Here is a 26,941-nt window from a genome sequence, read left to right on the forward strand (position 1 = left end):
GGATAGCCCTTCCGCGCTGGGAAGCGGGCGGCGGTGCCACCGTGCGGGTGTCGATCGTCAGGCTCCGCATCCTCGGCGGCCATGGCTCCCGTCGCCGCCTCGGCCAGTAAGTAGGAGCATGCCTGTGTAGGGGGCACATGCGTGTCGGGGCACACGCGCGCGCGCGCGCGCACACACACGCGCGCAGGCACGCACGCCGCCCCGAGCCTGGGAAGGAGCGAGACTGACGACGAGCCGCTGCAGCCGCGAGGACGACTCCCGCTCTTCCCGGGCCCGTCGCAGCCCACCCGCCGCCGCCGCCGCCGCCGCCTGCAGAGCTTGCCGGGACCCGGACCCGTATGCGCGCGCGCCCCCCGTTCCAGCCTCGGTAATGAAGACCGCCTCCCAAGGACTGCAGGGGAGGCCGAGCCCGCCCGCGCCCGGGACTGCGGGCCGCGCGGCTGGTAGGCCCAGGGGGACACGACTCGGACACTGTCATCCCCACGCCTCGCGCTGAGACGCCCCTCGGGCTTCCCGGGCGCCCGATCCCGGGGCAGCCCCGGAGGCCTCGGCTTCCTCGTTTGTTTGGGTCTTTTGTGCCGGGGCTCACAGTTGGCTAAGCACTCCTGCGCTGAATCGGGCCATTGTCTGCGCTCCCATTGCTTTCACGCTGCAAGTCTCGGCGCCCCCACCCCTCCGCCCCCTGCCCGCCTCCTCCTGGCCGGGGAGCCTCCTAACGTGCCTTTCCCCCCCAGGAATCTGGAAGCTATAAGCCGGGCGGATTGCAAATGAAGTGTAATGCATTGTGGGACGTGTGTAAAATCGGAGCCTTCGCCGTGGGGGGGTGTGGGGGCGTGGGGAGGGCCAGACCCGCGCTGGCTGTGTAGACGCCGACGAGGAGGGGCTGGGAAAATGCGCGCCGAGTGCGCCCGGGTCGTGCCCGCCGTAGACGGATGAAGCCGCACGCTGCGCCCCGGCACTGAGGCCCCAGGATCGGGGCGGCAGGTCGCCCTCCCCACCATGAAGAAGACGCGGAGCACGACCTTGCGGCGAGCCTGGCCCAGCTCGGATTTCTCGGACCGGGCCTCGGACCGCATGAGGTCCCGCAGCGAGAAGGACTACCGCCTGCACAAGCGCTTCCCCGCGGCCTTCGCGCCCCAGGCTTCGCGGGGCTACATGACATCAGGTGGGTGACCGCGCCGCTGTCCCCGGGCCTGGGCCGCGGGGCGCCCCCCCTCCCCCCGCGCGCCGTTCCTGGGGTGCTTGGCAGGGGAGCCGGGCGCCGATGGATGCGATAAGTTACGGGGGAGAGCAGGAAAAATGAGCGCACATCCACCATTTTGTACCTCCGCAAGATCCACAGCAGGCCCTCCCAATATGGGGTTGGAGAGCTCTTGGGTAGGTGAAATGAGGGAGGGGGCGCGCCGGCGTTAGGGCTGCGGGGAGACAGGACTGCAGCCCGAGCAGCAGCCTCCCGGAGCTCTGCGGGGAGCCTGCGTCCCGCGCTGCCCGCGGTACCCGGCGTGCTGGCGCCTGCATGGTGGCCAGTTATCCCAGTGCGCATTTTAAACAGCCCCCTGCCCCCCGTTTGGAAAAGGGAACAGGTTCCATGCACAGCCCCGAATGGTGCGAGTCAGGGAAGAGCCCCGCATCCCTCTCTGGCTCGTCCCGCGTGCACGCAGCCAACTCTTGGAGCTCACCGAGTGCGCCCCGGGGGGCCACGGTGTGCGTGCGCCCGAGTGCTCGCGCCCTCGGCGTGGATTTGTCATGTGTTGCTTTGAGTTCGGTTGTATGGCAAGAATGGAGGCTGTATCGTGGATCTTGCCTGTCAGGCGGGAAGGACAAGCAGAAACGGTGCCTGGCAGTGAGGGCTGCGAAACAGGTTTCATCTTAAAGCGCAGTGCTGTCCGCAGCGGTTCCCAAACAGCCGGCCCCCCGCGGAGGCGCCGCCGAGTGGCCTGCGTGCGACTTGGGCACCCCGGGGTGAGACCCTGGAGGGGACGCTGCAGGAAGCAAACGCTGGCGCTCTTCCCTGGTTTTCTCCCTGCTGACTGTTGACCGTTTGTATGGAATCGCGTGTGGGACACCCGTTTTTGTTTGGTTTTCATCCTGGCAGAATTAATTTTCTTCTAAACGCAGCGTCGTGAAGCACATCTCTGCCCAGTCATTGCAAGTCCTCTCTTAACTGGGGAGACTGCCTGAAGCTTGTGGTTGGTACTTAGAGCCTAGGACTACGGTCTTCCTCTTAAAACAGCAAGTTTTTAAACACCAGGGCTGTATCTCATGCTTTAAAAATGTCTTGCGACCACATTTCCATGAATTTAAAACCTAAATAAAAGACCCATCTTTTTTATTGCCGAAGCTGGCGAGCAAGGATGTTGGCAGCAAGGCTCCCTTGATTTTTCTCTTTCATGAAAAGCCAAATTTGTGAAGGAAGTGACAGCTACAGTTTATACTTCAGTAATTTAAGTCCATCACAGCTGTGGTTGCTCTCGTCTTCCTACTTGTACAGTAAATTTTGAAATACACCTAAGTCTAACCGCAAAACACATTTGTACATAAACCCATGTCTGCACTGAGTGTTCAGATAATCCAGGTTTTGTACGCTTAGGGGTTTGAAAGTCTTCATTCCACACTGAATAGTTCAGTGCCCCTCTCTTGGTGCCCCTGATGGGTGCTCATACCAAGTGCAAAGCTACAGGAGGGCAGGTGGCCGTCATTTCTTCCATAGACCTGTAAGACTCTTCAATGATTTCGGGCACGATCTCGCGGGGAGCCTACTTTGTCTGTGTTGGCATAGACATGGTCACATTCTCAATCTTTTCTAAAGAACTGCTCTGCCACTGCCAGTTCTGCCAGGCATTTTTTATTGGACTCTCTCTTCTCATTTCCTTTCTTGACCTGCCAATGGTAACCAGGTCTCATGGTGATATTATGGCAGGATATGCTGTTTCAGGCTGGCTGGTGGCAGATTCAATGTTAGGTTACTTCTGAGCAAAGAAAACCAAAAAAGGGGGGGGGGGGAGAGCTATGCCATTCATTCAGCATTTTCTGGAAGCGCCCCCTGAGAGCAGGGTTCCTTGCTAGATTCTCCTGGGGCTACAGGGTCAGACATAATCTGGCTTTGTCCAGGGAAGAAGGGCTGTTATTTATTCTTCATTTTAAATGTTAGCTAATTCATGTAAGAAAAGGTGTTAGTGTTAATGGAAGGAAATAGTAAATGTTCAGACACCTACAATGAACCCTGGGAGAGTAGGTGGAAGCTTTCTCATATGCATCTTTTTTATGGGGGGGGTATCTTCTCAATTTGCTTTTCAAATATGACTCCTTTCCAAATAGGAGTGTTGATGGGAATAGATGGTACATTGAAACACTCCGAGATCATGTACCAGTAGGTCTCTTCCTTTTAAGAATGTAGAGGAAATTCACTTGTATCAAGTTGGTCACTCCGGACACAAACAGAACCTTTGTCACATAAAATGAAATAGAAAATGAAGCAGCTTAGAAACACATGAGGCTTTTCATATTTCTTCTTTCTGCTTGTCCAGTCATTTAGCCTAATAGCTACTGGTATTATCATACTTCATTTTAAGTAGAAAGGACTTTTTGTTGTTGGGTTCAAAGGACAAGATAAGCCTCTTGAGAGATGTACTAAATGAAATAACTTCATTGAGACTATTTTTAGAAATCTCCCAACAAATATTCCTAAAAAACTATGGGGAAAAACTTAAAAAAAAACAACTTTAGGTAAGGAGAGATCCTTAAGAATTTTATTAATAGTTGTTCTCCTGGTCTGGCGTCCCTATCACACAGTAGGTACTTCAAGTTTTACTCTGTTTATTAAGGCAAAATTGCAGGCATTCTGTGATAGCTTTCTAATGAGACGGCACCCTTTCAAACAGTCTTTTCTCCACTAATAAGTAATTACCAGCTTGAAATGTGATTTACAGCTGTACCCTTGACATTTAGCCTGTTTTTTTGGTACACCTTCAGGATAAACTACACTTAAGCTCAAGAGGTTGGAGTAGGCACATTTAAAACTTAAAAATACCCTGCAAAAGGACGCTTATATAGAAAATTCTGAAACTTCAGATCTTGACGACCATGCCTTATAGGACTGTGTAAGCCCCTAATTGATGGTACCAAATCTAAAATAATCCTAAGAATCCACAGGCCTGGCAACCAGCAAGTTCACAGGCCAAGAGATGAGCTCACTGTTCATCCTGAATATTAATTTCCCAATGAGAGTTCCTGGGCAGAAGGGGGTGGGAAGTCTTGCCTTTTGTTCAACTTGGGATGAGTAATAAAACGGGCACTCACCACCTGAAGAAGAGGCGGGGTTAGACCAAGTGGATGTGGGATCATTCTTCATTTCCCAAAACTAGAGTTAAAGTTAACCTCCCCTCCACAAGGGAAACACCTGTGATCCCTAGTGCTTTATAGATAAATCATGCTCATGTACCTCCATGAGAGGGTTTTCCAGGCCCCAGACCTCTTGCTGATGGAGCTGTGGGAGCCTCCTCTGTTAGAAGTGTGTGAACTAGGACCTTACCTCTCTTTGCATGAGTGATGCTACTAACTTTTCATTGTATTCGCTGTCCTCTCCCCCAGCCCTGGGGGTGGGTGCTGCTTTATCTCCCACATGGAATGCCACCAAGCGTGGGCATCCTACTAGTCAAGACTGGAAAGTAATTTTTCCACTATGAAGGTTCGACAGAGCGTGTTCGTAAAATGTGCTACTTATGAAGGAGACCCCCCCCCCCAGTCATGGTACTTTTAGTTCGATATTTGCTGCTAAACAGAACAATAAAGGAAATACCTTCATAATATAGTTTTAAAGGATTTGAAAGGAAAGAGAAAACAAAAGCCCCCAAACTGACATCTTAAGACAATGTAAATCAGTTTTTTCTGCCAGTCTAACATAAACAGTGAGGGGACTGGGCAGCACGCCACCTTGATTAGATTATTAGTTTTCATTTTATAGAAACTAATTCTGAGGCACAGTGGATTGTGTCCCAGTTCCCCATGTTCTGTTATTTTAGGAGACGTGAGAGTTTTCTGGGAGTGAGAATGGACACTTGAGATTCTGATGTGGGTCTGCCCTGAACCAGCTGTGTTCCTGGCGAGTAACATGACCCCCTTCCCATGTGTAACGGGTCCTCCTGGTCCCCGATCCACTACAGAATCGGCTGGGCAGTGGCTCTGTAAGGAGCCAGGGCAGGATGTCCGAGCGCTTACACAGAAGATGCTAGTCAGAAATGACCTTTGCCCTTTCTGCTTGTTGGAGTCATGTGCCCCTGTCTGTAGGGTCTGTGGGAAAAGCGCTCATTCTGCAAGGGGATCTTACTTCTGGTCATCCCCAAATGCTACGTTAAATGTCTGCACCTTAGGGCTTGTTCTGGTGACCCGAGTAATGGGGGTGGGGAGATGGTGGATAAAGACCTGGTAAGTTGTAATCGTGTACAGGTTTCAATAAACAGCGCCCCGTTGCCTTCTCCCTCTTTGCAGAGGTCCGTTTGCAGCCCAGCTGCCTCCTGTGTTTTAATTTGAAACTACCTGTGCTGATGCCTTTCACCGGGCGAGTGGACGTGAAGAATATTACGCCTGGTGGTGAATGACTTTATTCTTTATTTCCCAGGAGAACATGAGTGTGCTCACAAAAGGTCACTTCTCTTGGTATTTCAATGTCTTTTACACTCTTGTGAATGTTTTTATTTGAAAAAAGGAATATAAGTATATTGTCTAAAACCCTTAGCATTTTTGCACCTCTGGAGCAATTCTGGCTTAAATTCCCTCTACTCTAGAGAGTGGGGACAGTCAGACAATGGTATGTTCTTTGGTACAAGATCACTTATGCTTAGTGCAGATACAACCAAGGAGCAAAATCTGGATAGATCCTCGCCGCTGGGACAAATGTTGCCTTTTGAATTTAGGACAGGCTTTCGTAGATCAGTCATAGGAACTGTGTGAGCCTGTTCTGTACGGTAGAAAGTAGAGGTTCTTGTAGCTTGTAAGGATATAGACTATAGTCAACTCTTAATTAACCTTGGCCACAGTGACACAAGAAGGAGATGACATGGGTAATTTTGTAAGTAGGTAATAAGTCAGTTCCTAATCAGTTAATCCCTGGACTCTTTTTATTTGACAGTGGAATGCACAACGAATTGGTCAGAAAATCCTAATGATTCCTACCCCCTAGATGTTTCTAAAGTGTGCCCCTCCCTCTTCATCTCTGTTGTTTACATCTTCTGTTCTGCTATAATACCTTCCAGACTGACCTTGCTTCCAGTCCAGTTCCTCCTCCACGTGTCCCCAGAAGTGGTTTTTATTTTTTAAAATTTCTCCCAAAGCAAAGTTGGTCACGTTACATCTCTTTTTACTGTCTCTGCTGCCTGGGATGACGTTCTGGACCAAGGCTCTTCATGGCGTGACCATCCACCGTTCCTACTGCTTCTCTGCCCCACTGCCCTATGCTCCAGGCTCTGGGAACTTTCCCTTTCAGAACCGGGCACTCGCCCCTTCTCTCCCAGTCTCCCCCCAGACCCTCTCTGGAGGGAATCACTTGCATGGTGTTCGTTAGGTCCTTGTGCTATGGCGACATGGCCCCATTGTGTGGCATCAGGAGTTCACGCGTGTCTCCTGTACCAGCCCCCAAGCTCCTCAGTGGCCGTATGTGTTCTGTTCACATCTCCGTTTTGCCAGAACCACAGAGCTTGGCACTCATCAGGCGCTCAGTAAATGTTAATTAGGTGAATGAATGAAACTTGGCTGCTCTTAAAAAGTTGGACGAAGGAAATCTTAAACTGCTAGTGTGAGTCTTCATAACTATGGAAAACACATAAATATTCATGTGCTTAAATATATATAAAGGCATAAGATTCTGCTCTTCAAGGACCTCGTCATAGTGGTGGACAGGACCAGCTCCCACCGAGTCGGCCATTGGGAAGCAGTAAATAATAGCATATAATCAAGAGTCAAGCGGGGTGGTTGATGTGATTGGTGTAAATGGAGTAGCAGCTCAGAGAGCAGAAGGATGTCAATTAGAAAAGACGGCCTGGAGGGAGGACTTGCTGTGTCGTGAAGGACTGGGAGGACTCAAAGAGACAGAGAAGGCGAAATATTGGGGCAAGGTTGTGGAAACAGTGGGAACCCGGACACGAAGCTGGGGGAGAAAACATCTATATGAGTTTGGTCATATAGAGGTTTGTGAGTTTGAGAGAAAACTGATGGGAGGAGCATTTTTGGAAGAGGTGCCTGGCCATGGTGTGCAGGATGTAGCTGGAAGAGAAGAGGGCAGGAGGCAGGGAGGAGCGTCTCAGGGCCCGGAGCCTGGGAGGCAGTTGAGGGGGCGATGGGGCCAAGCAGTTAGCAGACAATGGGGGACCGACCCCCACGTTGGGACATCACAGGTTGATCGTCCAAGCAGAGGGGTCCTGTAGGCACACAAGTGAACAGTAAAGGTTAGAGAGGTAGCTGGAGGTCACCCATCCGCCACGCTAGTTGGGAACACGAGAATAGCTTAGCTTTTTGTACTTCATGTTCCGCATCTTAGAGGGGGGCAGATGACTGACTTGTTTTTATTTCTGGCAGATGGAGGGTCGGTTGGATGCCCGTAACCTTGAGTCCTACTTGGGTTTCTGAGAACCTGGATGGTGGGGGTTAGAATTTCTTGGAAACCCACTGCTCTCCTGTTTCTAAAAGCAAAGTGCTTTTTAATTCTTGGATTTGTTTTACTAGGGTTTGCATTCATTCAGAAGCTGTTGTATTGTTGATAAACGGGATACGCGTTTGATATTTATAGTCAGGTTTGAAAAGGGTTACAGCAATTCGAGTAGCAGCACAAAAGACCAGACCAACTCTGTAAATAATGTATATTTTAAACATCTGTCATATACCTATTCACTTGAAAAATTATGGCTTAGGCAACTCATACTCACAGTTAAAATCTCCATTTATCTTTCTGCTTAAATCCATGATGGCCCCTCCAGGCCAAGTCTCCTCTTTCTGAAGATGAAAGAGAGTGTTTGGCAGATGCCTGTCGGGCTTGGAGGGGCGGACGCCTGTCCTCCTGATGGGTGTGGTTTCGGAGGGAGGCGCCATCTAGCTCCACAGTTACCCCCCACTGTACCCCAACTCAAATTCCTATGTAGCTGATTCCCCTAAGACAGCTCTTAGACTTTTTATTGCTTTTGGCATATCCAGCTTTTGCTTTGAAATCATTTCATTGGTGGATGAAATGAAGGCCCCCAAAGCGATTGAGGTACATTGAATATTTGTCATTTTTTTTTTGGCTGCCCGTCATCTGAACCCCCTTCCTATGTCTGTGTAATTTCTCACTGTGATGGGTGGAATCTGTCCTCCCAAAGGACCTGTTCAAGTCCCAGCTTCTGGTACCTGTGACTGTGACCTTATTTGGAAATAGGGTCTTTGCAGGTGAAATTCAGATACGATCACACCAGAGTAAGATGGCCCCTAAATCCAATAGGACTGGTGTCCTCATAGGAAGAAAAGAGGCACAGATGCAGGGGGTGGCTATGTGAAGATGGAGGCAGAGACTTAGTGACCTTAGCCCCCAGGCTGTGAGAGGGTACTTTCCCCTTGTCTTCAGCCACCCGGAGGTGGTATTTTGTTTCAGCAGATCAGGGAACTGATGCACCCACCGTATGACCCTTGGTGGGAGGCAGGACCTCATCTCTCTGTGCAGATGCTGAACTGGCCCTGGGATTTGCTTTCTTGGACTGTCTGACCGCGAGTGCATGGGTGTGACCTTGGTCTCACCAATGACACACTCCCTTCCAGACTTTGAATCTGGCGCTGTGGGGCTGGGAGCCCAGTTCCCCAGGGTGGCAGCGATGTTGCAGGAGGATGGCACTCGGAGGCAGTGGGGACAGTGTCCTCTGTGGTGCCAGTTGCAGTGTCTGTGCCTGCCGGTGACTGCTCAAGAGTCCTCACTGAAGCAGTGGTGGCCGCGGAGGTCCAGGCCTCCCTGCAGTCCTGAGTTACCCAGGACATTTCAGTAAATGAAAGGCCACGATTTAGAGCAGAGACACAAGCTGGATGGTGTCATGATCCAAAACTTCCCATCACTGACTGGGTGAACTTGGACAGGTTGCCTATTTCCTCAGGGCCTCATTTTCCTTATCTGGGAAATGGGAATAATAATGATACATACCTATTAGGTTTTGGTGAGTTAATATACGTAAAGCTTGGCACAAAGGAAACATTCTATCTGGATTATTTGTCATACGTATTATTAAAAGAACCAGCATTGGTTTCTCTCACATAACTGAGAATCCCAGAGGACACAGAGAATCTCAACAGGATCCCAGTAGCTGTCCCTTCAAAGTCTGACATAAAGGGGGAATTGCATATAACCTACAGAAGAAGTACGGTTGAGTTATACTTAACCAGGCTGCCTTCATTTTGTAACAAGTTTCCAGGGCCCTTTGTCGCAGGGCCTCTCCAAGGACGCCCAGTTTCCCCCTCCTGTGCATCCAGCGACCTCCTCCAGTCTGCAGCCCAGCTCGCAGCTCTGTAGGACGCCACTGCGGCCTGGTGGAGCGACTGAGCTGCTCCTTTGCACACCTGAGATCATTTGCAAGTTGGTCCTCTTTTTCTTGTCTGATCCTCCCTCCAGACTGGAAGCCCTTTGAAAACATGGCTCGTGTCTCGCTTGGTTTTGTTGTAGCAAGTGCCGGGTGTGTAGCCGGTATGCAGTAGGAGTTTCAGCTGAATCTGGGGACCCATTGTCATGCTGACATTCCCGGTAGGGACAGTGACATCTGGACCTCTGTGTCTCCCTCCTTTCTTTGACCACAGCCCTAGTTGGTGCCCGGAGGGTTGATGATAAGAGGCCTCCAGGGCGATTGTGGCCGGATCAGTAATCTTGATCCATTCCCACGGGGCCAGAGGAGTGAACTGGGGCAGTTTAGCGATCTACCGATCCCCCGGTTGTACGTATATGGACTTCTGTCTTGAGATTTAACAGTTCCAGCTTGAGTCTTTGGTGAAATTATAAAATAGTATAGCTTTTTTTGAGTCCGCTAAACTTCTAAGATATAACATCACTTTAGATTAGGTGCTGAAGTTTATAATTATAATGGGGCTTCCTTTTAACCCAGTGAACTCATTCAAAATTTCATTTTGAGTGGTTTTAAATAATTGAAAAGACTATTTAGACATTTTTTTCTCCACAGTTCCTACCTGGTTGTTTATAATGAAGATGGTGGATAGCTGTTGATAAACTTCAAAAAATGCTTCTAAAAGGTCTTTTTGGCCAGGGAGTGAACAAGCCCAGAGGAGGCGGACAGTGGGTGCGGTCATGGTGTCCGATGGGTTTTCCTGCATTTGCAACACTGGCTTCAGTTGTAGGTTCTTGTAGCAGAGCGTTGGATCACAGTTGGGTGATTTGGTGCCCTGGTTCCCACTTTGCTGTGTCTTCTCGGCATTTCATATGATCAGCTTACCCTGTTTCTTGTCTGTAAAATGAGAGTAAAATTTTATCTGATTTATAACTGTTATGTGGATTAAATGAGCAAATACATTCAAAGTAATCAACATAGTGCCTGACACAGTAAGAACTTAGTCCATTTTTGCTACTGTATTATTATTTCTGTTGGGACAGAACTCTACGGGATCGGCTCCTTTCTGATGTTTTACACCTGAGGATATAGAGGAAGGGGGGATAACAGGCGCCTTATCTAAGGTCAGGTAGAGCTTACAACAACTGGAGTCCAATCTGCTTCTTAGACTTGGTACTCATTTCATCAGAAACCAAATACTCCATTCCTTGTCGATTTGAGTATGAGATCCTCTAAGAAATCTCCAGAATGATTCATTTGCTTAAGTGGGCTTGCATGTCCTTGAATTTCCATCTTAGGAAAAGTGGTAGAGAATCTCATGTAGTCAACATTCCTTTGAGAGAGAAATCGCAGAGAACTTGGCTTCCCCTGAAACCAGGGAGCTGGTGCTCTGCATGATCGGAAGCCGTTTAATCTGAGAGTCTTCTATGGAGACTCGCCTCTTGGAGCTGAGGGTCGAGCTGTATTTTGTGGGTGCTGGCGTATGCACTAAAAATGTCACCGAAACGCAGGGTGGGAGAGAAGAGCTGTGAGAGCAGGTCCCTCTTTCAAGGCCCGTCTGGAAGGTAAAGCCCAGTGGCCTCTTCTCAAACCAAGTGCATTTTCCTCCTTCATAGTGATGGTCCTGTGGCATCAGGTCAGGACGTCCTCTGTGTTGGCTTGGGGATAGAGGGGCCCTTTTATCACATGTGACTACATCAGCAGCTTTCCTAAGAGCAGCTGGTTCAGTAGCAGGACCTGGGACTCTAGGGGGACAGCCTGAGCTGGGGGAGGAGTTTTCAGAGCTGCCACCACCTCCACCTCCCCTCACTTTCCATGCAGACCAGGAATCTGCCTGGAAACCGCCACCAGCCAGGATCTGGGAACTTGGAGCTTCCCAGCTTCCCACTACTCCTGTGTCTACATTTCCCTTGTTCATTACCAGTACTCTGCCCTCCCCACCCCTCCTGCCCCAAGTTCCCCTTCCACAAAGTCAAGGGGAAAGTACCTAAAGAAGAACCAGAGGGTGTTGAGTAGCTTGTTTTATTTGCATGGTTGTCACTAATTGAGCTTCGAAAGCCTCCTCTAATTAAGATTCCAAAATACAGCAAACGCACTGGCTTTTATTGGTTAAAGCCTAGCTTTTGGAGACTACAGACCTTGTTTTTCTGTGTGCTGTGCCCTGCTTGGGGTGGGTGACTTACACATGTGGAGAATGTCAGAGAACATTTGTTCGGGATGCAGAAGGTGTAATAAGTGGCCGTATATCATCCCGAAGGGCCCGAAGTAGAAGTTTCCATCATCAAATGAGATGAAGGTGAGAAAGCACGGTCTCTCCAGGGCAGCCCTGTAGCGTGTCATTAGGCTGGGGTTGAGGCTGTGGGCTCCCAGGAGGTGTGAAGGGTTACTCAGCTTTTGTTGTGTACTCGGGCCCTGCAAGGCTTCTGCACAGCCTGGTGATGGGGAGGGGTGGACGGGCCTGGGACAGAGGCACAGGTTTCCTAACACGATAATAGAGTTCCCGAGGGCTCCTGAAATGCAGATACTGAGAGGGAGCCTTTTAACCCCCAATTCCCTTCCCCTCCAAGGAAGGGAACCACTGTTTATTGAGCATGTACTTGGTACCAGCCAGTGCAGAAGAATGACCTTATTTAGTCTCAGAACAATCCCAGTGGCAATCTCTAATTAATATTTTAAGCAGCACAGATGACAAAACTGAGATTTTATTCACACACACACACATACTTGAAATCATGTATATATTCAACGTTTATATGTCAACTGTTAGTAAAATTAACTTCTGATTTTTAAGCAATTATGAAATATTTTTTTTCACTACCCCAGGGGTTCATCTCACACTTTCTCTAGGGACCCTGCTTGAGAGGCCTCTGTTGTACGGAGAGGAAAGATGTAAGAATTCCTGAATATTCTAATGAGTCTAACCTCCAATATTTGTGTATATTACTTGAAAATAATCTCTACTCTGCCAGCTGAAGGTCTGGGAATCACCGTGCCTCGCCCAAAGAGCAGTAGAGTCTCCTAAAGCTGGCAGAGGATTGGGGGTGGGGGAGTGGGCATTGCTGGGATATTTTCCTGCCGCTGTTTCTTCCCTTCTCTTCGGAGTGGGGTTCTTCTCCGTGAGCCCCCCGCTCTCAATTGGCCTAGTGTTACCAGAGACCGTCGGTCGTGCAGGGGGCAGCCCTGCTTCCTGGTGGAGTGGAAGTCGTTGGCGTTGCCCGGTTCCTGGGGCTTAACTTGTTTGGCACAAAGGTAGCTGACAACAGAATTTGAAACTTCAAATGAAAAGAAGTCCCCCCGCCCTCCGAACATCATTTCATTCACTCGTAAACCGTTTTCTGCTGCTGACTCATTTTCTCTTGTATTCTTCTCAACTTAGGAACATTTCCTAAGGAAACATAGGAGGTAGTGCAGTCTGTCTTTGCCATCTGTTGTTCTAAGATGGCATTCTGTTGTTTTACTGAAATTATTCCGAGTATAACAATAGGCCAGGATCCAAATAGTCGAATGTAGCAGTACCCAGCGCAGTAATTTAAAATAATGGTATCGGGGGCAAAGAGGGAGGAGTTACATGGGTCTGAATGATGGGAAATAGGATTAAGTCCAAGGTAATCAAGACATTAATAAGCTAGGAACTTTGGTGAATATAATAAAAAACATAGATGGTTAAACCTGGGTAAATAGACTGTATCTTTGATAAGAACCAGTTAATGGTTCAGAGTAAATAAGAGGGGTATTGTAAAATCTTCAGTTTGGGGGAGAAAGAAAAAAGTGTCCTTGCAGTTCCCCGTAGGAGGGTCAGTGTTTGAGGAAATTCTGAACAGTTTCTGCTCGATTTCCAGTGGTCCAGGGTGTGAGCTCAGTCACCCATGACAACGTGGTGAGTGTGACTCACAGGAAAGCGTGAGCTCGGTGTAGTGCTTCTGCCAGTTGGAGGAGAGGCCGGACGCAGTGAATTCGTGGTGGCATTTCATTTGTAATTTAATTTAATTGGATGGAGTGAATTTCATAGCTCGTGCTCTTTAATCTGAATACAGAGGTAGGAAAACTAGACGTACGAATTTTTCTAGGACTGGCAGTTCGCCAAGCGGGCTCAGGCGTAGGGAGGCCGAGGCCCGTCTCCCGGCGCTGGGACCTGGGAGGGGAGCCAGAGCTGGACACCTCACCCGGGGCTGCGGGCTTGATGGGGGCCCGGGGCGGTGTATGAGGTCACCCGTGGACTCTGCTTAATCTCCTGGCTGGTTTTCTGGTGACAGTATTCCGATTACCGAAACGGCGGCTAATCTAAATGCGAAAGAAATACAATAGCAAAAATAGGAGTCTTTTTCTCAAACTGAGTCACCCAAAACTCACATGTAAAGCTGTCTCAAGAATAATTCAGTGAGTATAGTGTCACTAGGACTTTTTCCTTAAGTACCACCAGTGTTCTTCTCTGGCTCTGGCGAAGAACAATTGATAATCTTGTGAGGCCTTTGTCATGGGGGACTTGCTATGTATATAACTTTTCACTACCAGAAGTGGGGAACCTTTTTTCTGCCAAGGGCCATTTGGATATTTATAACATCATTCACGGGCCATACAAAATTATCAACTTAAAAATTAACTATGAAAAAGACTCCTAGATTTATTGAATTTCTAGTCCCACCTGTGGTTGCCTTGGCAGAGCCAGACCAAATGATTTCCTCAGGCCATATACAGCCCAGGGGCCAGATATTCCCCCCTTGCACTAGTTAATGTAATAAATATAACCAGGACTAGAACTGGGATAATTAAGAGGAAGACTTCTTTAAATAAGTGAAAGATTTAAATTTTATAGAAGGTTTAATGAAATGGAGTCATTGCTTTCATGTCCTTAGGCAATCTAAGGAATGGATAAATTATTTATCATCAGCATATCAATTGTTGCCATATAAGAGTTTGCGCCTTTAGTATTTGAAAATAGGTTATTTTTTCTTTCTTCAATTATTAATGCGGTCCCTTGAAACCTTATTTGTGCCACTTATTCGTACTAACTAAAGATGACCTTCAGCCTAGTCTTATCCCGTAATCCCCAAACTCCAAATTGGCAGATTTCAAATTGAAATGAAATTTTGTTATACTGGAGGATGAGGTCATTCTGCTTCCTTAAAGACATCTGGGGTCCTCTGCTTACTTTTCAAAAAGAAATGTATATTGCTATCATCTATACGAGAGCAGATGTATTTTTAAAATTCACAAATAATACATTAAGGAATCATAACACATAAATACATAATACATAAATAGCTATTAAAGATAAATTATTCAAGATACATTTAAAAAGTAAAATAGAAAAAGACGATGTTTGAGGTAAAAACAAATGATAAAAATTAAAAAAGTGTAACATTCAAGATAAACATTCAAAATGATAAGTAAATGCCCCAGAAGAAATAAATAATAAACATAATGTTTCCCCCAAAGACTATGTTAGAATTTGTGATAATAACGCCCTCCATTTATTGCGGGCTTATTAGACGTCAGTTATATTCTCTCATTTAACACAACAGCCAATCCTATGAAGTTGGTGCTATGATTATATCAGTTTACTGATGAGGAATCTGAGCTTGAACTTTGTATACAGAGTTAAGATTCAAATTTGGATCCGAGTTTTCTTAGTAAAAACCTTAAGTACTTCATCCTCCAGTGTAGAATTATAGTAAAGCAAATGGGATTTTTAACCAGATCTGTAAGAGAATTAGGAGATGGAAACTGGGCAGCGATGGAAACATAAACAAACTGTTAACTGAAAGAAAAAGGGGGTTAGTACAAAAAAGGTAGCATATCCTGAGGATCAAAACAACACAGCTTTTTTTTCTTTTTTCTTTTTTTTAAAGGAGAGAGAGAGAGAGAGAGAAACATCAGTGATGAGAGAGTCATTGATCAGCTGCCTCCTGCACGCCCCCGACTGGGGATCGCGCCCGTAACCAGGGCCTATGCCCCGACCGGGAATCGAACCGCGATCTCCTGGATCCTGGGTCAATGCTCAACCTCTGAGCCACACCGGCCGGGCAACAACACGTCTTGATGAATGCTAGTCATTGACCCTGATCTTTTTCTAGCCAGTTATCAATTCTTTGCACACAGACTTTTCAAAGTTGGTTTTCAGATGAAAGAGAAGCCAGCGCCAACTGGTGACTGGGCCCAGGTTTGGGAGAGTGGCTGTGTGCCTGGCCTCTCTGTGTCCCGTGTGTAACATGTGACAAGAATAGCACCTCTTCGTGGGGTTGTTCTGAGGATTAAATGCCATAATAAATGCAAAACCTTGAGAATAGTGCCTGGCACATAGTTTGTGCTCAGTGACAGTTATTAGTTATTATTATTAATAATTAGCTTATGGTCTGAGTATGGTAATAAGCAGCTTTGGGTCTCCAAAAAGGGGTCATTTATTTCTTAGTGCTATATCCTTTTGTTTTGGTTTGGTTTTTGGTTTTTTAGAGGCAGGAAAGGCTTAAGTGCCAGTACTTATAATCCCCCTGACCTGTATGGAGCAGTTTTAAGTAGTGTGTTTAGGATACACTGGTTTGGCGGAATAGACATGGTACTTCTTCAGTGCATGTGTTGGCTGTGAAACGGGGGACCCAGCTTCCTGCAGCAGCCGTTTCCCACCCGCCTGTCAGAACGTAGAAGATGTGGGTGTTTTTGCAGCTTCAGAACTCAAGAAATGTCTTACACAAGAGCTCCTCATTTGAACATTTATAGCCTCTTGCAGAAATTGACCTAGTCTTTATAAAGTTCTTATTCTAAAGAGCTTGCCTGTGTTTTCCCATATATCCTTAGAGCATCCATATGAAGTTGGCAAGAGGCAGGTTCTCATTCTAAATGACTAAATAAATAAATGACTATGTCAGTGCATTCTGAGTGCTTTACTGGTTCATGTTTATATTATTTTGGTATTTACATTTTTAAGGTGCATCAGTTTGGGTTTCTCCTTAAGCTTCTGGATAATTTCAGAAGCAGATTATCTGGATTGCATCCAACATTTATTTGAATATCATAGCTTTCCCCCATGTGTTTTAAATGGTAGTGGTTAATTGTAAATTTGATACTGTAGGTTTTGCAAAAGACATTATTGGGAATGGCTTTCCTTAAGTATTTAATCATATTGAAATTAAAGTGATTACATAAAAATCTGTACCAAAGAACAAGGGAGTTTTAGGTCATAATACATGGTGCCCAACTTGGGTATTATAACGATTTCTGTTTTGAGTACTGTAGTAAAAATTGTAGTATCATCTGTTTGGAAAAGCATTTGTTACTTATTTATACTACACCTCCCCCTCTTCCTCCTCCCCCAAAGGATTTGAGATGTCTTAGGAAAATATTTAAATATAACATGATTTTAAAAATGAAATAAATGGCAAAAAAAAATGGACAAAGGGAGAATAAAAGGAAAGTAAACTGAAAGTACAGGAGTGGTTAAGAATTCACAAAAAGGGGATCTAGTGCTGGAAGCAACAAGAAACTCAAAGCAGATTGTAGCCTATTTAAAGGTAAAGATATAAATATGATATTTAATTAAATAATCTCTGCCCCTCTCTCCTGAATGCCCTGCCCTCCCCCATTCTCTTAAATCAGGAGAAGACTTACTCAAGCACCTTCATGTAAGTGTATAGTTATTTTTAAATTTTATATAACCTGTCCTTTAGTTCTGTCTCCTTTACTGATTTATATGGTTATACAGCAAGTAGTGACAGTTAATTAAAACAAATACTGTCTCCAAATTCTTTTATTCAACAACCCCTTGATTTAGACTTTTCAATCCTCTTGACCTCAACTGACCTGCTTTTTTTTTGTTTTTGGAATACTTCCGTGTTAATACTTCCTTTTCTACCCAGAAATATCATTTTACCAACACACCTAATTTCAAAAAAAAATCAATGTGTTACCTAATTGTAAAAGAAGTGGGAAATGAGAATGTAGTTCATAACAAAGGAATGTGTATTTTAATATGCGAATGCTCAGCTAGGGCTTCGTGAGAAGATAGGAGTCGTCAGAGGCCGGCACATGTCGGGGCCTCACCACAAAGTTCAGACGCAGCCGATCCAGCCAAGCTGCATGGGTGGCCCCAACAGGAATCTCCATCGCCACTGGTGACACAATTTTCTGCAGGCAACATTTCAACAAAGCCAAGGATGTTCCCTCTCTTGTTGTAATCCTTGAAAATGCAGTATTTATTAAAGCTTTGTGTTCATGTGTAAAATGGAATTCTGTCCTAAGTGAAAATAGTTACAAATAAATATTTACAAAGTGGATGTTTAGTAGGACACCGGGAAGCAGGAATACGCATTCTGGGATCCTCCCTATGCACTGTGGAACCTTAACCTGTGAGTACGATGACACCTTCTCCCGTGCTGCGATGAACACAGTTGCCTTGCAGATGTTCAAAACTTCTCTAATTGGTGTCATCCTGCTGAGAGGGGAGGAACATGAAAAGAAGCAATTTCAGGTTCATCTTCAGGGTTTTCTTTCCCTTAGCCTGGGATGTAGCATTTGGGGGTCAGCTCCCTAGAGAATGAGAAGGGTCAATGAGTCTATCCCTCTGTTCCAGCAAAAATAGAAGAAAAACTGAGGTGAGAGGGACACAAGTGGGGTGGGTGGTCCGAGGCTGGGCACAAGGGCAGAGTGGTTTGGTAGCTCAGGGAAATCAAACCAAACTGAATCCCAGTCCTGGCACTGGGAGCTGTGTGATCTGGGAAAATCCTTTACTTTTTATTTTTTTTAAAAAAAAATTATTGTTGAAAGAATTACAGATGTCCCCCTTTTTTCCCTCATTGACCCCCTCTACCCCACCCCCAACCCCCACCCCAGGTCTTCACCACACTATTGTCTGTGCCCATGGGTTATGCATTTATGCATATAAATTCTTTGGTTAATTTGCCCCCCCTTCCCTCTGAGATTTGTCAGTCTGTTCCATGCTTCTAAGTGACCGGATCTATTTTGTTCATCAGTTTATTTTGTTCTTTAGACTCCATATATAAGCGAGATCATGTGATGTCTTTCTCTGCCTGGCATATTTCGCTTAGCATAATACTCTCCAGGTCCATCCATACTGTCCCAAAGGGTAAGAGATCCTTTTTCTTTACAGCTGCGTAGTATTCCATGGGGTAAATGTCCCACAGCTTTTTATCCACTCAGCTCCTGATGGGCACTTGGGCTGTTTCCAGACCTTAGCTACTGTAAATTGCGCTGCTATGAACATAGGAGTGTATATATTCATTCTAATTAGTGTTTCAGGATTTGTAGGATATATTCCTAGAAGTGGGATCACTAAGTCAAAAGGCAGCTCCATTTTTAATTTTTTGAGGAACCTCCATACTGCTTTCCACAGTGGCTGCCCCAGTCTGCATTCCCGCCAGCAGTGTACCAGGGTCCCCCTTTCTCCACACCCTCCCCAGCAGGTATCATTTGTTGATTTGTTGATGGTGCCATTCTGACAGGTGTGTGGTGGAAAATCCTTTTAAATTCCGAGTCTCTTTCTTCATCTGCAACACAGTGGCTTATGCCTCATGTGGTTGTTGTGGGGATTAAGGGGGTGGCAACGTGGTGGAGTAATTGCTGTGCCTGGAACCCAGGCTGCCCTTCAGAGCTGCTGGCTTCCTCTGCCCCCTCTCCTGCGGAGGTTTATAGTGATGGTGTTTGCATTTCCAGGAGGGGATGTAAGACTGACAATTAGGTGAAATTTTTCTAGGTTCTTAATTTCTGAGGTAGAAAACCTGATAAGCGGTGCATTATGTGCCCTGCAGCATCCTGAATTTTCGTTGAAACGCGCCCTCTGCATTTCAGATTTGGATTTTACACTTCAGAACATTCCTTAGGAAAAAAAAAAAAGGTTATTTTGTTTTTAATTACAAAAGAAATACTCTGCTGTAGAAATTTCAAACACTGCACTTGTAAATAAAATTAAACCTGAAATCCTTGCCACTCCAATCCACCTCCCTAAGGGTTACCAACCTCAGATAGACTTTAAGCTTAAGCAGGCCCCCCGCAGCCTTCCTCCTGGCCTTGGCGGAGGCTGCTGTCCATCTGGGTCCCTTCCTCTGTCCTGCTGAAGCCCCCGGGATGAACTGCCCACCCGATTCGCTCATTCTGATCGCCCTCCGCATGGCTCTGCTTTGTCCGTAGGGCTCTGACTGATGGACATCACTTTATCTTTCTCCTGTAGGGGTTTGGCATGGTTTTTTCTTTCACAGTGGATCATAAATTTATGGAATACACGATTTTGCTTTATTGTAATAAATTATTTTACTTTATTTTAAGACCATATATGTGTGTGTGTGTGTGTGTATATATATATATATATATATTAAAGTTTATATATATATATATATATATGTATATATGTATAAAAAAGTTCCTCAGAATTGGAAAATCTGGACTGAAGCATTGAAATAGTGATTATACATGACGTTCTGTTGGCAGAACTGTGCCTGGAGACCATGAGTGGAAAAACTGGGCTATAAGAAGCTAAGAACTTTCTTGAGGACACTTAATCAGAAATAAGTTTATTTAAAGAAGAAATTTAGGAGTGTGGGAGCCTTTCCTATTTAGAGTTACCGGCCTGCCTGTGTTCCTGGAGCGACGGCAGGACTCGCTGTGGGCTGCGCGCAGTTTGTCCTGATCTTTAACCTCACGCAGTGTTATCTCTTGTAACCACTGATCAGTCCTGTAAATGCGGCGTCCACTGTTTCTGTTATAACTAATGATTGAAACAGTGTTGTCAGAATGAGCATTTCTTAAAACATTTGGAGCTGTAATGTGGCCAGAGGGTTGATGTTTTATGTATCACGGGTTTCTTTACAAAGGCGTTATCTTATTAGTCTCAGCAGACAGACACAGGCGTGGTAAGTGAGGAGGGACATGATCACGGGGGTGTCGGGAATGTCGCGTTCATATTTTTATGTGCTCAGCAGTGCGTGGCGGTCTGATACACAGTGAAAGCGTCCTTGGTGGGGACTGTGGGGACCGACACCCATTTGATTGACAGTCATTGGCCTTTTCCCTCTCCAAATCATGCCCTGCCTAAGAGAAAAGTTAGTACATGCAAGGAAAGTCCCAAACACATTGAAGGTATAGGGTGTCCCCCCAAAATGTACACACACTTTAACAGCAGATAACTCACTTAATTTCCACTCCTTTTCAGGTTTAACTGATTTGAAATAATGGGTGAAGCCAGGCTAAGCTTTGAACAAAGAAAATTCACCCTAAAGTGCCACTAGACTTTTTTTATGGGGATACACAAAAGATAAAGTTTATGGTACAAAACTGTCAACAGTGGACGAATTGAGGGCGCACAGATACTGAATGAAATGATTCTTGATGTTTGCGATTCCACTGCTTCAAGTTATCAGCAGCGCCTGGACCAGAACGGTCATCAGTTTGAAAACAGGCGTTGACAAAAAAATTACTCATTTTTGTAGACTCTTTTAAATTTTGAAAATGAACTGTGTGTTAATAAGCTGACTTTATAATCATACAAAGTGCATATACGTGTTTTTGGGACACCCTGTATTCAACTTGTGTGATGCTTCAGCTGAGATAAAAGCCTGTCATTGAGAACATTCTTAATCAGAGCCCTCCTGGTTAATTCCAGCTCCCCGTACACAGCTTTCTTGAAAGGCCGGAATAAGTCCTTCCTCTGACCAGGAGAGAGTTTCCAGTGGAGAGAAGCGTCGTCTTGTCTTACTCCCAACGTTGGCACAGGAAGCCATGGCCCTTCCTCTGATAGCTGAGGCCGTGGTCCTTGCCTGGGGATGTCAGCACTGTGTTGAGAGCTGCTCGGAATGGGGTTGGGGACAGGTCCGCGAGGACTCTCTTTCAAAAACGGAGAGTGTGTGTGTCGGTTCCACTACGGTGAAGCTGAAATAGAAGAAAAAGAGATTGTCTTCCTTTGAAGGCAGAGCTGGAGATTGTGTTCATCGAGGTCATCTGAAACATAGTCTTGTCTCTTGTCATATTCATAAGTCTTTACTCCTTAGTTTGTGAGTTACATGCCTACAGACTTGAAATCAAAGCTATAAAAATTTTAAAATATCCATCACTTCCTGCCTCTTTATTTGTTGTTATTTGTGTGTGTGTGTGTGTGATGTTAACACAGCATAGGATCTATCCTCTTGGCAAATTTTTAAGTATACAACACAGTGTTGTAAACTATAGATGTTAATGCTGTTCTGTGGTATGTACTTATCTCCCAAGCCATCACGTTATATATATTAAATATGTTCAGCTTTTTGTATGTCAGTCATACCTCAATAAAGTCATTTAAAATATTTACAAAATTGAAAGTAGGCATCTAAAAGCTGATGGCAGTTTGACGTCTCAGCAACACCTAAGCACGTTGCTAGTGGACTATCTTGCCGTGTCAGGTGTGCTATGTGTGAGCTGAGATAGTAGGATGCCATTATGACACGCCCCATTTTAACATTAGTTTCTGGAACCCAAAAGGCTACGAAGTTTGCAAACCATTTATTTCATCAGTAGATGATTTAAACTCACTTCTGACTTCACTGAATGAATTGTTGGCATTGACTACTGATGAAAGATTAAAGATGAATTTTGAAAATCCAGCATCCCTGGCTCTCTTTTGAGTAAAAGTTAGAAAAAATATTGCAAGCTGGCTGAGATTGCTTTAAAATCGTCTTCCATTCCCATTAACATACATTTTGTGAGACTGGCTTCTCAAATATGACTGTTATTAAAACAAAACACTGAAGCATTTTAGATAACATTATCCCTGCAAATGGCATTGCCATCCAACCAAGTTAGATTAGGAAATTAACAAGCACGAAGCAGACTCATTTGTCACATTAAAAACTTCATTGATATACTTAGTGTGTTCAGGGTGTGAGTGTAGACATTTAATATAGGGATTCCTATTTCTCATAAATTTTGTTTCATTACCATTACAAAATGACAGAGAATTATGAGTATAATAGCATTTCTCTAAATGAATCATCTATGGACACACTTTCAATGAATAGTGTGTAATCTTTGTCTTTTGTTTTTTTCCTATGTTTTATTTGTTCTGATCCTGTTTATTGAAATGTAATTTTATCTCTGCATATAATAATAAAAATTTGGAAAAATGAAAAAGTATAGGCTTGCTTTTTTTGTCTTTCATTTCCCCCCAGTAATTCATTTTTATTATATTTTACAAAAGTATCCTTTGCCACAGGTAGTTTGAGAAGCACTAGTACAACCAATCTATCTGCAGTTGAGGAAATAAGGGTCTATTCAGTTTATAGGCACTTGAAAAATTTTTTTTCAATTTATAGTTGACATTCAATATTATATTAGTTTCAAGTGTATAGCATAGTGGTTAGACATTTATATAACTTATAAAATGATCCCCCCAATAAGTGTAGCTCCCAGCTGACACCATACGTAGTTATTACAATATTACTGACTATACCTCATCTTACAAACATTCTTTTTTCTAGGAGTTTTTAGTGACTGCCTGTGCCTTGTGATTTTCCTGTGACATAGAGAGTCCCTACCATTTTTTCTGTTCTTTTTAAATGATCGGGTTTTTTTTCAAGTTATTTTTCCATCAGTTTGTTTACAGTGAGAATCTATTTTATTCCTGGAGTTTGTTCTTTCAGATTCTGCGGCTTCTGTATGGTGACTTTGGTTTCTATAACTCACGGTCACCTTGGAGACAACAATCTGCCTAATTTTAGGATGTTTGTTTTGAACTGCATTTTAGATTTTCTAGCCTTCAACTTACAGTATTACATTATATTAGCTCTGATGAAAAATGCTGGTCTTTTAGTAGGCTACTAGTTACAAGTATTTTTCTTTAAATGAATTATTTTGAAAGTGAGAGCCAGGTGGTAAAATTAATGAAACGAGTCAGCTCCTTGGTGTATCCTGGGTAGAAGAAGTCTGTTTTCAGATTGTGGACTTGTAAAAGCTATCAGTAGTTAACCGGATAATATGGACTTTTAAGTGGTTTATAAGAAACTTAATTGTTTGGTAACTTGGACCTAAGGATGGTGATTAGTTTCCTAGGGCTGCTCTAGCGAAGTACCATAAACTGGGTGGCTTACAACAGAAGTTTCTTCTTTTATAGTTATGGAGGCCAGAAGTCTGAAATCAGGGTGCTGGCAGGGTCGTGCCCCCTCCTAAGGTTTTCAGGTGAATCCTTCCTGCCTCTTCCAGCTTCTGGTGGCCCAGGCATTCCTCGGCTTGCGGCTGCATCACTTCAACCTCTGCCTGTTTTTCCATGGCCTCTTCTTCTCTGTCCTTCAGGACACTTGCCACTAGATTTAAAGATGATCTTTACATCTCAAGATCCTTAATTTAAAAAGATCCTTTTCTAAATAAAGTCACATTCACTGGTTCTGTGGGTTAGGATTTAGACATATCCTTTTAGGGGTCACCACTCAATCCACCACAGATGGTAACAGTTTTTTATTAATTCCTGAGCATCTCTTGAGTGTTGTATTTAATGTGGGATAGTGGTTGCTGGAGAAGTGTGAGCTGTGGTAGGGTGAAGACTGCTGACTGGAGTAAGTCCTGGGTTGGACTTCGGGTTAGTGTCCTCCTGCCATATGCCTCTTAACTGCTTTGCCTCTCAGCTTCTTCATGTGTAAAATGACATGGTGAAGAGATGTCATACTCCTGAAAATCCCCCAACAGTGTGGTAGAGGCATCAGGGGAGATCATAATTGTGGCATTCCCGTATTCAAAGATGGACCATTTTATTTTATCATTTCTGAAATCAAGGGGGCCCTTGAAATCAATCAACTACTGGTTCCTGACTTTGTGGGTTCAGGGTCCCTTTTATGCGTAAGTCTTTCCTGGCACTTCTAAGACAAATAATAGTAATAATAATAATAATAACCAACAACCCCCCACAAACCTCATGTTCTGTTTACTAGTTAGATCCAAATAACGAAATGAGTATTTAAATGATGTCCTAAAACCTTAGTAGAATTTGAAAATATTTTGTAGTAACTCCAGTTCCTAAGGAGATGTGTGCACAGGCTGGGCCCTGCACAGCTCCTCGAACCTGGGAAGGGGACTGGGCCCCGCCACCCGGCCTGTGTTCAGCGTCGATCTGTACGCAGCGCTGCCGGCTCCTCGGGTGCTGCCGCCGCTGGGAGTGGAGCGCAGTCTAATCTGAAACCAGCTCTGAGATAACCCAGGCCGGGTGTTGGCATCACGTCGGACAGAGGTCAAGTATTGTTATCTAATTTGGTTAGACTAAATTTACTCCCTAGTTAGCAGTGTACAAGTCTGACTTTCTTTTCTTTAAGAAATTCCTAGTCCTCAGTATCCTAAGTGATTTATATATTTTATTCTAAACTTACTGCTTTTTAAAAATTCCCAGCCCCGTTGATTTTAATGTTTTAAAGTTTGGTTTCATAATTCCTGCAGACGATACTTGCTCCGTAAGTGCTCGTTGATGGGTACCTTGTAGAAACAACTTTTCATTCAGGCCAACAGTGACATTCAGAGACATCTGGTGCGGCTGACCAGCCAGTTTTTAGGAAACAGGCTCTGATACGGCTTCCTTCACCAGGCCAGAGAGAGGGGTGCTGCGTTAGTAAAAAAGCACTAGGTCGCTTAGTTGATCTTTCCATGAGCCAAGTTAATTATGATGTGACTGTACTGAACTGTGGATTCAATGTACTGATAGCGTCTTTAGTAATATGTGTTTGTTCATAATATTCATTCTCACCCAGTCGTCTGGTTCTCTTCAGTTCCTTCATTGATCCAGAAAATATTTCCTGCGCACCCAGTGTTTGTGTACGTGGGCCCTGTGCCTACTGAGTGTACTGAGCACATGGTAATAAGCAAGAGGGATGGATACCACTTGATGTGCTTCAAGTGCTTAGCACAGTGCCTGGCGCATAGTAAGTCATCAGCAAATGGGATTAATATTATTATTAAGTTTGTGTTTTATGCATTAAAAAGCTCTACCAGCCCTGCTGGTGTGGCTCCGTTGGATGAGCACTGTCCCATGCATTGAAAGGCTGTGGGTTTGATTGATGTTTCTCTTTCACATTGATGTTTCTCGCACTCCCTTCCCCTCTCTCTGAAAATCAATAAACATATATTTTTTAAAAGCTCCACCAGAAGGAACACAGAGATGAAATATAAATCAATAGCTCATGAACATTTTATTGTAAACTTTGGCTAGAGAGAGAAACAGGGACTCCTCTGTGACGAGACAATGATTGCCTTGCTGACAGTCGTCTGATTGTCGTGCCTGGCAACCTACCATTGCTCTTCAGTCTTCAGATTACACATGTGTTGAAGGATCTGTCCTAAACCCATTAAAAAATATGTGTAGTCCTCAGGGATATTTAATACATCAAAAGTGGTAAAACCCCTCAGGGATTAGTAAGTAATTAGCCTTCATGCCTAATGTGTAAACAGCAGAGGACCCTGAGTTTGGCTCAATTGATGTAATTTTGATGTTAACAGATCATCAGCCAACAGTCAAATAAACTTTGACACTGGGAGTAGACATGTCAACAAAGGCACAATCCGATTTACTATTGATTGATCAGCCAGCTAATTTCCTTTCAGTTTAGACACCTGTAAAACACATCTCTCACCTATTTGTGATATACATATGTGCAAAGTTTCATGCTTAATAAAATAACAATAAAGGTAGATCATTGTAGACCATTCATAACTCACTCCATCGAACCCGATTCAGGCTGTTAGGTCTTCGTGAAGGGTCACGAAGAGGCCCTGGTTCCCCCGAGCACATGTCTGAGAGATACTTAACATCTCTGTAATCTAGACACACACCCCTCTGGTCCTCTGGCTCCCCTTCCGTTATATTTCTCCCTTCTTAAAAAAATCCATATTGTATAATTTACTTCTATAAATTGACTTTTTAGGCACTCTAAAAAAAGGGGGGGGGGGAGCTCTTGTTTGTAAAATACGGGCCAACGACTGTTTCAACTTAAGAAAAATATCAGCCAGGCCTTGCAGAAGTGCAGGGCTGGGTCAGGTTGGAATGGAGAAACATGACATTTTCAAGGATTTTCTCTGTCTTGTGGCTTTTACAAAACACTTTTTAAATAGTTAAGTGTTGAAAGCAGTTCTTATGGACCTGAAATTAGTTATTATTACTGTCCTAGTCACATCTTTTCATTTCATAAAGAAACAGGCCTCTTTCCTTGTATTTTGATAAGCATTACTTATCAGTTCATATGATCTCTGGGGCTTTGAATCCCTTCTGGCAGGAGTGAGTTAGAACGTTTAGAAAACACTTCTGGAAGCTTATCTGTGATGCAGTCAGCTTTCAGAGTGGCACACAGAAGGAACCGTGAGATTCCATACACGACGAGGCTCATTATTCCAGATGAAAGTTTAGGCTGGAAGACAATAGTGACCCTTCATTATTA

The 26,941-nt window shown here is 44.7% G+C and overlaps 1 protein-coding gene across 2 annotated transcripts in view; it reads left to right on the forward strand.

The window, feature by feature from the left end:
- Window positions 1-311: 311 nt before the first annotated feature.
- Window positions 312-26,941, forward strand: part of STOX2 (storkhead box 2) — a 94,873-nt gene continuing 68,243 nt past the window's right edge. For both annotated transcript variants that reach the window (XR_015714016.1, XM_087814078.1), the window contains exon 1: window positions 312-1,165. Coding sequence is in view for 1 of the 2 variants with exons in the window: in XM_087814078.1 (XP_087670204.1) it covers window positions 1,000-1,165 (166 nt within the window). In the remaining variant the exon portion in view is untranslated. The remainder of the gene's footprint in view (window positions 1,166-26,941) is intronic.

Source organism: Miniopterus natalensis, chromosome 2 (genome assembly GCF_054644295.1).
Source record: "Miniopterus natalensis isolate mMinNat1 chromosome 2, mMinNat1.hap1, whole genome shotgun sequence".
Lineage (NCBI taxonomy): Eukaryota > Metazoa > Chordata > Mammalia > Chiroptera > Miniopteridae > Miniopterus > Miniopterus natalensis.